A 13605-nucleotide genomic window follows, 5' to 3' on the forward strand; every position below is an offset into this window, starting at 1 on the left:
GCGCCTGGCATCGGCAGCAAAGCGGAGAGCAGAGGAGGCGACGCACGGAGAACTGAGCGGCGCGGCCCGGCCCGGCCTGGCCCGCGCAGCCCCGAACGCGACCCCGGGAAGGGCGCGCAGGCATGAGAAGCCCCGACAATTCCAACACGGGAGCGACCACAGGAGAGAGCAAAGACGCAGCGAGACAGAAAACAGCAGCCACTCGGAAAAAGGAAAAGATCATAGTAACTAAGATCTTAGGGATAGTAAAATGGTATAATGTTAAGCAAAATTATGGTTTTATAACAAGGTGTGACAACCAGCAAGACATATTCGTGCATAGAACTGCTATTAAAAAGAATAACCCTGAAAAATGCATCCCAAGCTTGGCAGATGGAGAAGTCGTGGAATTCAAAATTATACGAGGTAGAAAAGGGTTACAAGCGTCGCAGGTCACTGGGCCTGATGGTGTTCCTGTAAAAGGCAGTATATATGCAAAAAATCGTAGTCATGTTAGACAATATCTCCATTGTAAGTCCCCCCTACAGTCTCCCTTTCCTAATCCCACCTTTCCCTTTTACCCTATGTCCTATTACCCCCAGTGTATTCCCAATCCGTTTTTTCATCCATGGTTTCCCTCACAAAACCATGCTTTTGCCAATTGTTTCCCCAAAAATCCCTTTCCAATGCCGAGTGGGGGATGAAAAGGGGGAGGGAAGAAGTTAAACCCTCTCCTGCCTCAGTTTCCCCACAAAGCATGCTCAGAGAGTCCTGTCTCCCTTCTGTCAGCCCTAAGATGTTCCACAGAATCTGATTGGACATTTAAAGACTCAGGAGGGTGGCTTGTTTTGTTTTGAAACTGTTCTTGTTATGTTTATCCAGTTGTTTTCATTCTCCTTTTATTAAAATAAAACGGGTGAGGTGTTGGGGTCCCTCCCCCGCCGTGTAGCCCTGGGAGAGGGGCCCTGAGGGCACAGACACGGGGCTTCCCTGCCCCTGCTCAGCCTCGTTCCCATTGGTTGGTTTGTGTTCCCTGCGCGGGCAGAAGGACCCTTGGTCCCGTGACTGGAACAGTTCCTGGGCAGAGCCCCGGCCATGCGGCTGGAGAAATAAACATCTCTGAAACAGCTATCAAGAATCTGTCTGTCCATATATATTTCCTTTCCACGGGAGTCCTGGTTTGGTATATGCGTGTTGCAGTATCCCCACTGCAACAGTCTTTATGCTTGCATTCAAAAAATAATTCCCCTAGGCAAAAGGAAAAGTAAAATTGCCAATGCTGACTTAATTTCTCAATCTGGCATATAGGTCTGTACTTCAAGTAAGCCTGGTGCTGACCAGCAGATTTTACTTTTATTTTGAAAACAGATACATTTTAGTTATGTTCCCTCTAGATGTTCTCTTAATTAATTGGAAATATCCAAAGAGTTAATTAAAAATACAAACTTTATTTGATTCTATATCAAACCTGACATTATGATCTTTTTATCTACAAAACAAGAATTATGTGGGATTTGAAATCTGAATTATTCATGATGGCTTCCAGCCGTTTTTTTCTCTTCTCCTTTGTTCAGTGTAAAATCTTATAAGCTTTTCTTTCAGTCAAGGTGAAAGCAATATTAAGTCTCGGAAGTCAAACTTACGAAAGACATGTAGCTCTGTGAAATCCTTGCCCTGTAATCCTGGCTTTCTATTCACCACCACTATTCAATATCCCACTTTCTGTATAAGCTTCACAATATATCAGCAGTTGATGAGATTTATTTGTTATACTCCTGTTATACTGTTATACTCCTGTTTTCCTTCTTCATAAAAAATGCTTTATCTATCTCTTTGCTCCCCTGGAAGTAATACGTGTCTGTGATTGTTTCTGCTGGGCTCGCTAATCCAGCAGCTCCCTTCAACATGCTGGGGTTGGTACAGGGTGGAAAGTGAGGGAGAAGGAGACTTGTTAAGATTTAGGACAGCTGTGTAGTGTGTAGTGAATTTTAAACACATTGTTAAGATCCAGTTCAATAGTTGTAAGCCAACATGGTTGATTGTATGAATAGAAATGCTGGCGGGTCACTTCTGAAAGATGCTTTATGAATTAAAGCTCGACTGTAGTACATTGGACCTCTCAAAGGTCTAATAGACAGAGTCAGTTTGAAGACATGACAGCAGATGACACGGAAGTTGAGTCTGGTCTATGCTAATGAGTCCTACATCTTCTGTTTGCAGTATTGATCCTGATGCCTGTAGCAGCTCCATGTATGTTCTTACGGCCTCTGACTTCATCTGTGGTGATACTTTTCTCTTAAATAAACATATTTCTGAATAGAAATGTAAAAGCTTCCTTATTTGTTGTTAAGGTTAAAACCACAAAGAGTATTGTTGTTCTTAAATAAGTTTTTGGTCTCTAACCTGCCTTTAGGGTGAAATTAAAACATACAGAGAATTCAGTATGCAAATAGCATGCACACCAGATGATCTGAAGGAAGCCTGCACATTTCCACAGAAAACAAATGTGAGTGTAGGAAAGCAGATGCTTTCTACCAACAGAGTGTACATACAGTTCTCAAGAGGATCTGAACGGCAATTTATTTTCAGAGTGCTGGAAGTATGCAAATTCCTACAGAATTAAATGTGAATTTAAAAGAAATGGCATCTATTAAGGACAATACTACCCAAAGAGGCAGTTGGGAACTTAATAATTTAATCAAGAACTTGAGCAGGCTCAGCAGTATATCTAAAGTCAGTGACTCAAATGTCATCTGTTTTTAGCAAAGACGTAAGTGGTTATGTTGTCTTTTAAAGTGTGGTGTTTGGAGTGTTTTTCTGTGACCATGGAGTACGTTTGTATGGTTATGTATAGATTTTCTGATGATTCTCCATCAAAAAGCATCATCTGTTCACTTGAGCTGCTTCTAGGATATATACTACGATAATACTTGTGTGTATTGCCAGTATCATGTTTGCTATTTTTAACCCAACAAGCCTGGATAAAATGGATTATGTCCTGACACACATGCAATCACCACAATTATAAATTAAATTCTTACTGGTGGATGTTGTTCCACTTGATAGCTGTGGGACTGGATGGATGTTTCTGAGATTATAAACTGAAGGCAAGGGCACAGTCTTGCACAAGGGGCATTGTTGGTGAGCCAGCAGCCAGCTGTGTAGACATGGGAAGTGTTTTCCTTCCTTATGCAAAAGCACAGCATTCCTGGGGTGGGGGTGAGCACACAGGATGGCAGAGCTCAGGCTTGCCAGACAGTGTTGCCTCCACTGTTCCCAGCTACCCTCAGCTAATCCAGCTGCTGAGTTCATCCTGCTGCCCTTTCATCTCTTAGCGATTCCATTTAATGGCTGTTTGTACAGAGAGATGCCCAAGTGAGGTCAGCGAGGGCAGGAGATGTTGCTTAGTGGAATGTGCAACATAACATTTAGTAGCAATTTTAGTAAAACATGTAAGGTCAGATGTGTCCATTTAGATGTACTGGAAATGACAAGTTTTCAGGCCTTTTGAAAGCTGTCAAAAGGCAATGAAGGTCACTGCTTATAACTTTGGGAATTTAACTTTACACATTCATGTATTACAAGGCTTGGCCAGGGTTCTTATAGGAAACTCCCCGTACAACTTGGACCCTACCCAGCCCTGCTGTGCTGGTACAGGTTAATAAACACAGTGAGTGGCTGGACTGTGTCCTGCACCTCTCCTACACTCCACAAACAAGGAACAAAGTAAACAGGAGTTTACTTTGGGTAGATACAGTATTACCTCATTTCAAAGTGGAAATACTTGAACTGATAACTAAAATTAAGCTGGTCAGCAGGGAGGACACTGTGACCACAAGAGTGAATTTGCCAGGTAAGGTCATCTCTGCAAGCGGAATCTTCTTAGCTTTGTGAGTACAACTCTTTGTTGTACTCTGCCCATGTGTTTGAAAAACACAAATGACTGCATCTTGTCTGTAATGCCACAGATCTGGAATACTAGTGCTGCCCATGGATTGAACATGGAAGATTACCAAAATGCTCGTTCTCTGTCTCTTCTGCACTAGTTAAGAGTCATCTTCTTGCAACTGAATAATATGTAATGTTTTTCTCCCCCCAGGTTGTAATCCTTGGCAAACATTCTAGAGGCTATCACTACATGTTAGCTAACCTGGTAAGAACTGTTTTTCATGGAAAATATAGCTACATTTTAGAGGGTAAAATATTCTGTTCAGGTTGTGGAAACTTTAATCAGGAAGAGGAAATGCATGGATGAGTTCTTGGATTTTGAGAAATTACCTGAGTAAATACTAGAACTGTTATGTCATCTCTACTTATTTATGGTCTTTCTTTTGTCAAAAAATATCATGTCCTCTACTACTTTTAAAGTAATAATTTAATTATATGTTTTCCACTAATTTCTATACTCATAAATTAGATACTTGTGACTGTAATTTTCTACATGACGTATTTTGAATTTAAGCACTCCAGGAAAAATAATGGTAGCACATTTGTGTGTAAGTGGTAAAAAGCTTCAGATTGGAACAGTTCCATCAAGTAAACCACCAAGGCTGTTTAGCTTTTCTTTTGTATTTCAGAGTGTAGGGTTGTGCCTGTGTATGTGCTGACCTACCAGGAAGAGGCAGTACATTTCTATCTGTATCAGAGCTTCTTCTGGAGAGTAGGACTGACATTCAGGGATGCTTGTGATGCTTTTGCAACACCATCTACTTAAGTTCCTTATAAAAAGTCTTGTATTGTAATCCTGCAGGAAGACTCATTGTTAGGTTCTGTGTCTACTGCAAGTGAAAAAATTTGAGTTTTTATTAATTAGCAATCCTAATTACTCAAAGATTCTCTGTATCCATGTTTTAGTGTGATTAAAGCAGAAAAGACAAATTTTAAAATATCCTTCTTTAGTATAAGTACTGTATGACTTTAAGATGCATCATTTTGCATTATAAGAAGCAGTCATGATCTCACTGATTAGCTCGTGCATAGAAATACAGAGGTTCTTATTCTGGGTTGCCTTTTGGTATGTGTAACCATTGACATTCAGATAAACATGACTGCAATCAAGTCATACTAATCAAAGAGACTCCAATTTACTGCCTCAGGTATAAATAACAACAGAGTGGGAGAGAATTAGCCCGTTCTGCTTGCATGTGACATGCTGAGTGATACCGTGATGGAGAACTGCCTGACAAGAGATTGAGTGGTTTTCTTTCCCAGAACTGAACCTTTGTGTTCACTTTGCTGTACAAATGGAGTTTGAGGCTCTTGACCAGTTTTCACCATGATCGGGACAAAAGAGGAAATGGTACTTCAAGTTTCCCTGCTGTTTTCTTTCTGATCAGCAAGTATTACCTAATACATTGCCACAACCCAAAAGGGAAGTTTTCTATTTCAAAAAACAAGAAGATGTTTTAAATTCTATTCTATACCACTATCCTAATTGTGATAGTAGCTGTCTCCTTGGTAGAATGTTTTCAACTAACAAGAGAGACATTAATGTCTTTTGTGCTGCATTTGTAGCAGGTAAAACTGAGCCAGGGGAAAGGGGCTTTGGATGACAATGGTTCTTTTTTTCTACATGTGTCCTCCCAGGGTTTCACAGACATTGTTCTGGAAAAAGTAATGCATGGAGGTGCCAACATTACTGGATTCCAGATTGTTAATAATGAAAACCCAATGGTTCAACAATTTCTGCAGCGCTGGATGAGGCTTGACGAAAGGGAATTCCCTGAAGCCAAAAACTCACCATTAAAGGTATTTATTTTAACCTGTCAGTGATGGGCATGATATGCTTTTAACAATTCTATGGGAGTTTTTAACCTCAGATATGTGCATGAGTATGATACAGATCCCTGATATGTTGCAACATTCCCTGCCCTTCCAGAAGAAAGAGGCAGAGGCTGTTAGACAAAAATGCCCACTGTGGTGGGAGTTGCTCAGAAGCAAAGGCTTAGTCTTGCAAATCCTGTCACAGTGCAGTGGATATAAAAACTTCTAACTTGAACCTCTTGAGTTAGTCTTGGGCTGGATATGGGGGCTAGTTAGGTTAGGTTTTAGATGCAAAATGTGGATTACTAGTCCATTTTAATGGTAATAGAGAATTTCACATGCAAAATGAAGTAGCTCTGGATTCACTAAGAAGCCACTGCCACCTCCTAGTTACTGCTGGCAGTTGCCCTCATGATCTAACCTTCTCTTTTGCACGACTGTCCTTTACTTAAACAGTCTGACTATTATAACTGCAAGCAGTAAAATTTTTCAAAATTTTTTGAATTAAAGTCCCAGGTTCACCAAAACTGTCACAGATTGGATTAAGTAAATGCAGCTGTTATTAGGAGACTTGCAACCTGTTACTATCTCACCCAGATTTTTTTCTGCCTCAGCATCTCTTATCATAGAGGGGGATGCTATTCACTGTCCAGTCAAGGAGTGCATCAGGGAAACTCTGTCCAGGCACAGAAGTCATAAATTCTTCTAGGACCATTGCATATTAATAATATTCCTATTATGTTCCTTCTTTCTCTTCTTCTTTTGGTGTGATCTGTTCTTTTTCACCACTATCCATAGGTGAATGAAACCTGGGTCTGGTAGTATACAGACTGTCTCAGGGAAACCAAACCTAAGAACCACTGCCCTGGCGAGATAGTTCATGCCTTTCCTGTTTGATTTGAGAAGGACACATTCAAACTGATGGAACAGATTTGGAATTCAAAATTACTTTGATAAACTGGAGAAATGTCTTGGTATGAATAAGACAAAATTTAGGAGAGCATTAAAATACTAGATAGGAAGGAAAAATCAAGTCCAGTTCCAAGCATGGGGAACACCAGGGTAGGCAGTAGCACTGGGTTGAGCTACAGACAGAATCAGAATCACGTACGAGGTTCTGCTCTTTCTGGCAGTGCCATTCATGAATGACTGGTGCCATTTGGAGAGATACTTTTCCATCCCTGGGATCATGTCATTTCTGTGAGGGAGGAAATTATCTTAATCCCATGCCATCCCACAGCCTTGCTGGTATTTCAGAGGAAGCAGAGAAAGGCAAACAGAGGCCCACAAAAACTGGATTAGTGTATTGTTGCCTGTGGATTAGGATTTAGTCCTGCTTTCTAAAGCTTCCTAGCAGTGATGGAGAAGTGAAGATAAATATCATACTAATCTTAAAAGCTCTGAAATATATAAAGTTAACCTGAGATGATTTTATTCCACTTGAAAGCAATTTACCTTGAGGAAAAAATTATTCTCCCTCCTTGAAAAAGAATCTTAAGTATATGGTAAAAACACAAAAATTACATTACCTTTCCACAAATGCATAGCTCATTATAGAAATATGCACAGTATTTGTCAATCAGACAAAAAGCATACTTAAAAATTGATGTACAATATTTTTGATTAGGAAATAAAATTGCCTAGAGATTAAAGCCCTGATGTTTAATTTATTCTGTATTTTATCATCCTTTCCCTTCTTTCTCTCTTTTTTCTCTTTGCATGCTCATGCATTTATAAGTAGAATTCAAATAAAGTAGAAAATTAGATAGCTCTCTTGGCATGACTTGGAAGGGACTGCATTAAGGTTACTGACAATTGATGCAGTCTGCTGAAAAAATTATCAATGTGTAAGTTTTATGTAGTGCTAGATTGGACAGCTATTACAAGACTTTTTTTTAATACAGGAACAAATACCTTCAAACTACTTTCTAGTTCTGTACTGTTGTGTGGATTGTGATGTATAACCTTTGTTAACTTTCTAAAAGAGGAGAGAGTGATTATTGCAAAGCATCACAGGGAGAGGTAAAGGTGGGCAGGATAAGAAGAGTGTCTGTGCTGTACAGTCAGAGCAGGAACCACCACCCACTCCCAGTAAGTTTATAAACTGCTGTCATTTAAAGCTCAGTGAAATGTCTGCTCTATAACCTTCTTCACAGCCCAGCCTTTGCACTCTTTTTTATCAGACACAATTCTCTTGATCTGCACATGCAGACACACCTTGTTCTGTGCAGAGTTCCTATGGCTTGATATCAAACTGAAGAACTTGCAGTAAGATAATACTCAATTTTAAGAAATGCAGAATCTCCAATTGAGCTATCCTGCCTTACAGGATAAAATTAATTTCTGAATACAATAAATTTTATCCACAAAGAGAGTAGCTGAACAAGCAGTTGAAACTTGGATTTCTGCCTTTCTAACTTGCACATAGGCAGCAGGTCTTGGGGTCTGAACTCCAGCATGAGGTTCCTCAGGAGGCAGGATCTCTACAGTAGCACAGACAGCCAAAAGAAGAGCAGGTGCACCTTCCATTCTTCATTTCTTCCTTTGTTCTCTTACAAATGATGGGGAGATTTTGAGGACCACTTACAAGGACTTTGAAATCTGCTCCTACACACGGAGCTTGCTTCCAGTAGGTCCAATTGCTGAGAGGGTCTCCTCTGCACAGACCCTGAAATTACAGGTGTGCTGTAATGCCAGTGGAACCCAGGGATGTCATATACAAAGCCTAGGCCACTATAGGAGGGAAGAACTTTCAGACAAACAGATAAATGCGGAAAAAGTATGGAAAAAAACCCCCTTCGATTACATTTCCTAGGTGATACTAAATTTATAGCATTGAGGGGGTGTCACCAGATAACATGCAACAAGCAGTGAATGAAGTTGACAGCAACAGGAACATGTAAGTTAAGTTGTCTGGGGGTTTTGTTCAAGAGCTGCTGCTACACAGTTTACCACCCTCTGCAGATTTATCATGGAGTAAGGGAAGGCAGATGGGGAATTACCAAGGATATGTAATGCCTGAAGTGTATTTTGTGATTACTTGCTTGTATAGCTGTTTTCTAAGAAAAGTAATCTTATCTATTCCTTGCCACAGATGCTACCTAACCAGAATTTTGATCCAAACAGAAATGATTTATGTTAAATTCAATTCAAAGCTGTCTTGGCAATCTTGTTAAAAACAAACAAACAAACAACAAAAAAAAACAAACCGACCAACCAAACAAAAAAACCCTGAAGCAAAAACTCAGATATGAGCTTTTCTTTGGTATCACTATGGTCCAGCATGGAATTGCAGACTTTTGTAGTAAGCTCATCTAGATGAGCAAGTTTCCAATTAAATTGAAATTTTATGCAACTATGAACTGGTATTGTTATTTTGCCGCTATCTGCTATACAGAATGAAAATATTTTTAATTTGTTAATTGTTAACTTAATTTTAATTGGCTAATTGTTAATTTTAATTTGTTAATTTGGGTGAAATTGTTATAAAGCACCAGCTGAAAGAGAGCAAGCAAAGTGGTCTGCAAGCATGATTCTTCTGTTCTAACAAAGAAGAGGACTTGACCTGATACACCTGGGGCAATTCTAAAATTGCAGTTTGCCACTATATTTTCTTTGTATCAATTGCAGTACACATCTGCACTGACCCATGATGCAGTCCTGGTCATAGCAGAGGCTTTCCGGTACCTCCGAAGGCAGCGTGTGGATGTCTCCAGGAGAGGCAGTGCTGGAGACTGCCTGGCTAACCCTGCAGTGCCATGGAGCCAAGGAATTGATATAGAAAGAGCACTGAAAATGGTAAGGGCAAAGATAACAACTAAAGAATGACAGCAGCAATTCTGTAGTGCTTGTGTCCTGCTCCATGTACACAGAGCTTCTGTATTCACACAAACAGCTTGCAGCTCCTCAGGGGAAAAAAAGTAAAAACAAAGTTAATGATGAGCTTCAAAGGATGGATAAAATATTCAGTGGAGGGCAAGGCATGACATACCTAGCTCTCAAAAGTTTGACCACAGTCCCTCTGGCACTGATGCAGCAGCTGTCTGATTGTCCCCACCAGAGCACCTACAATTCCCCAGATCGCCTGTAACACCCCAGCTTCCCAGGAGAGTGAGCATGAGCCATTTTGCAATCAAACATGTGTTGGGGGTTTCTAAAGTCAGGCTGAGCCTGCAAATCTGACTAAAAGAGCTAGACTGGGTCTTCGACACAAGTATTGTAATTTTTGCAGGGATAAATGTGTTTATGAACTTAAACACGTCTGCAGTTTTGATAATTTCCCAGTTAAAAAGTCAACTCAGATTGGTTTAAAACGGTGGAGAAATTGTCGTTGGTCATAGCAGTACTGATAGATCTCAGCAGCAACCTGAACCTAGGAACAGTTTAGCCTCCAACCAGTTCTGATTCCTGGCATAATTTTGCACTCAGCCAGATTACCTTCTGCATGGCCAATTTTTTATCCCTAACATTAGTTATGGTATGGGACCCTAGCTCACTTATGTCTCTGATTTTCTTGGATTTTAACTCTTTTTAGTCTGCTATTAGTATTAAAGCAAGTGACAACAGGAAAAATTTGATAATGTTTTTGTAGATACAAAAGACTATTGCTTTTAATCTGGCTCAAATAGCTCTCAAAAAAACCTGTTAGCATTGATTATATTAATGCAGACATAGAATTGGAGTGAGTGAGATCAGAATTAAGCCCATGTTAAGTGTAAACAAATCCTAGGTCAATCTTCATACACTTAATTACTGATTTTTCTCAGCTACCAAATTGGAAGGAATGTATCAGAATATTATAATGAGTTGTGGATGGTTATAATCAGATTATTTCACTCTTAAAACTGAGATGGTTTAGTCTCATATAAAAGGAGCCAGAGCTCTTTTTTATGCCATTTTTTCACCTCCTAACATATGCCCTAACTGCACATTCATTAATGTAGCATTACACACTTCTGAAGAGAAATAACTGAATTCAATCTTCACAATAAAGAATTTGTACTGTACTGATATATGAGGTATTCATGTCAATAGAGAAAACCAACACTGCAATTGGACACTCCCTTATTTAGGAGAATTTCTTTTAAAAACATATTATAAAAGATATAAAAAGGCAAACTCATGATTGGCAAAGTATGAAGAAGTTTGATTTTTAGCTGGTTGCCTTGAATTGTTTTAACTATTCAGAGCCATGTAAATGAGATTTACGTACACCTCCAACGAGAGCTACCTAAGATCATCCCACATGGCCTTCCAGTACCCATCCTATCTATCACCTTCTCTCCTTGTATTCAGACAATCTTGAATCTTTGATAAGGAAAAGAATAAAAACAATGATTTAATAATTTTTCCTCTCCACTCTGTAGCATCAACTCAGATAAGAATGTTTTTTCCAAGATACCCTTGAAATATCTATCCTTGGCCAGCAGAAGGTCCAGTGCCTCACTATAGTCATCTTGCTGGCAAAAGATGATTAGGCATTACTTGAAACTTCTTCCCAAAAGCCTTGAAAACTGTGCATATCTTTGTTTCTGAAGCTGGCTCTAATACATCAGGTCAGTGGCAGAAAGCTTACCTGAATAGATCTGGACGCTTAAAAATAGTCACTCTGTGATTGCCTCCACATGCTGTCACCAAAAGTGTTTGAGTCCTGGTGAGCCCTCCTGCCTCAGTGCAGCCAGGTTTTCCAGAGTGCTGAGTTTTCCCACCACTGATAGAAACAAATTAAGTTTGAAGCCAAAAGGTGTCCAGTGCACGAAGCTCATGTCTCAATGGGTGTCAGGATGAAGCCAGTGTAACAAGCTCTGTGAGACACCCAGTCACTGCTGTGCTAAGGTAGCCAGACAGCTTCCAGTAAATGCCAAAGGCGGGCACAGCTACTCACATCTGGATGCAGCTTATGTGTCAACTACCCTACAAATATATTTGCTCAGTCCACAGTTGATAAGACCTCTTGGGGTCAAATTTGGTTTTCAAAGTGCAATTCATCTCTCTAGCTTTCTGGAGGAAATAAACTTTTTTCCAGTCCCCTGTAGTGATATAAACTATTTTAAGAAAGATTCAAATCCACTTACTGATAAAAAGAAACTCCCTATATGTCAGCGTGAATTTGGCTCACTAGATAATTTGGAGTCCATGGAATTTTGGTTGTTTTATGTAGCCTCATACATCACCTCTAAACAGTGAACAGCAGATCAGTCACCAGCCCTTAACAGTTTGCCTTTGACAAGTCCCAGCATCACCTCTTCCTGTAACTTCTACAGTTTTTGCTAAATATTAAAGCTAATTTGCCCCTACTGAAGTTTGAGACTCTTACCTTTTCTGCCTGAGATGACAGCTTGTCAGTGTTGATAAGTGATAAACAAAAATACCTCATCCTTTCATACAGGGAAATAAGAAAGGGGTTTTTTTAAAAACAAAGTACTTTATACTTCCCCTTCAGATGATTCATGTGAGTAGGTAATGATAACAGCTTACCGTCTGTACACCCATCCATCCTGACAGACCAAAACTCCATAAGCAGTAGAGACAATTGTCTGTGCTCATTCAGAGAAGGCATTCATTCCTTTCTCCTACACTGGAACTGATCTTAAAATAAAGCACTGGCCAGAATGAGCAATGATATGTCATTCTGGTCTGTACTGCAGATCACTCTGTGCCATATTGTGAGGGGTTTAACTGCACTAATTGTTGCTTGTGCCTTTCTGATGCTCCGTTCTGTACCGGTGAACCCAGTGTGACCAAGCATGGCAGAATCAGTCTTTCTTACATTTAACATACCTGCAGGGCTAATTTCACTTAAATGCAGCTCACTTTGGCAGTGAGTCACCAGCTGAGTGCTGACAAATATGTACAGCTGGAACTCAGAGAGTGGGGACTGGGGTTGTTTTGAATGATACAACTGGCTGTGTCAAAAGCAGTACAAGTGTCTTACATAGATTAAAAATAAAGTGAATATTCTATTAAAATATTTTTCTGTTTATTCCCTCAAGGTGCAAGTTCAAGGAATGACAGGGAATATCCAGTTCGACACCTATGGGCGCAGAACAAATTACACAATTGATGTGTATGAAATGAGAGCTTCTGGATCACGGAAGGTGAGTTTCAAGACATGGATCCAGATTTCACACCTTCACAAATATTTATTCCCACAAACTAATGAAATTCAAAAATATCAGAGATGCAGTGTAATAACACTGCAGAAGGTCCTGAGAAGCCCTCCTTCATGCTGTCTTCCCTGTCCCAGGAACCTTGTTCTCTTCAGTTCCTGGACTAAACCATTCACCCTGCTTAACATCTTCACTGGTTTCTACATCAACTTCAAACACAACTTTTTCTCTTAAAACCCTTCTGGAGCTTTTTCACTCCAAGCATAGTACCTGCTGTCATGGTCCTGTGCTTAGTCCCATCTTCGAAATTCCTCTCCATCTTTCCTTCCCTCCCCATATTGGGCTTTGGAGCCATAGTGAAGCTGGAACCAGTGAAACCTTCTGAAATTAACAGAAAATAAATTTGGTTTTATTAGAATTTCATACTTATTCTCTTGTCTCCTAAATAAAGTATAGATCCTAAGTGGGATAGTTGCCTAGATCAGTGTTATAAAAGAAGTTTAAGGCAGATTTTCAAAAATAATTAGGTAGACAGGTTCACAAAAATACTGAGAGAAGAATGTGTGTGTCTGAGTCTCTTAAATACCCTGATTTCACCTGGAGATAGGTACTTAACCTGCTTGGTCACCACTGAGACTCCTTAAACATTTCTGCACATTTGATAACTAAATACCTCTGAACATGGCCCAGCCACTCAGGGAGGTGTACAATGCAAAGAACAGTGTTACTTCTGTGTTGTGCAGAAATACAAAAG

The 13605-nt window shown here is 39.8% G+C and overlaps 1 protein-coding gene across 5 annotated transcripts in view; it reads left to right on the plus strand.

Moving 5' to 3' along the window:
* The window catches only part of GRIA3 (glutamate ionotropic receptor AMPA type subunit 3), a 148815-nt gene that overhangs the window by 79595 nt on the left and 55615 nt on the right, over nucleotides 1–13605 (plus strand). For all 5 annotated transcript variants that reach the window (XR_001864883.1, XM_008640482.2, XM_017743149.1 and 2 more), the window contains exons 4-7: nucleotides 4079–4132; nucleotides 5566–5727; nucleotides 9373–9540; nucleotides 12735–12839. Coding sequence is in view for 4 of the 5 variants with exons in the window: in XM_008640482.2 (XP_008638704.2) it covers nucleotides 4079–4132; nucleotides 5566–5727; nucleotides 9373–9540; nucleotides 12735–12839 (489 nt within the window). In the remaining variant the exon portion in view is untranslated. The remainder of the gene's footprint in view (nucleotides 1–4078; nucleotides 4133–5565; nucleotides 5728–9372; nucleotides 9541–12734; nucleotides 12840–13605) is intronic.

This window comes from Corvus brachyrhynchos, unplaced genomic scaffold (genome assembly GCF_000691975.1).
Source record: "Corvus brachyrhynchos isolate BGI_N302 unplaced genomic scaffold, ASM69197v1 scaffold398, whole genome shotgun sequence".
In the NCBI taxonomy this organism is placed as follows: Eukaryota; Metazoa; Chordata; class Aves; order Passeriformes; family Corvidae; genus Corvus; species Corvus brachyrhynchos.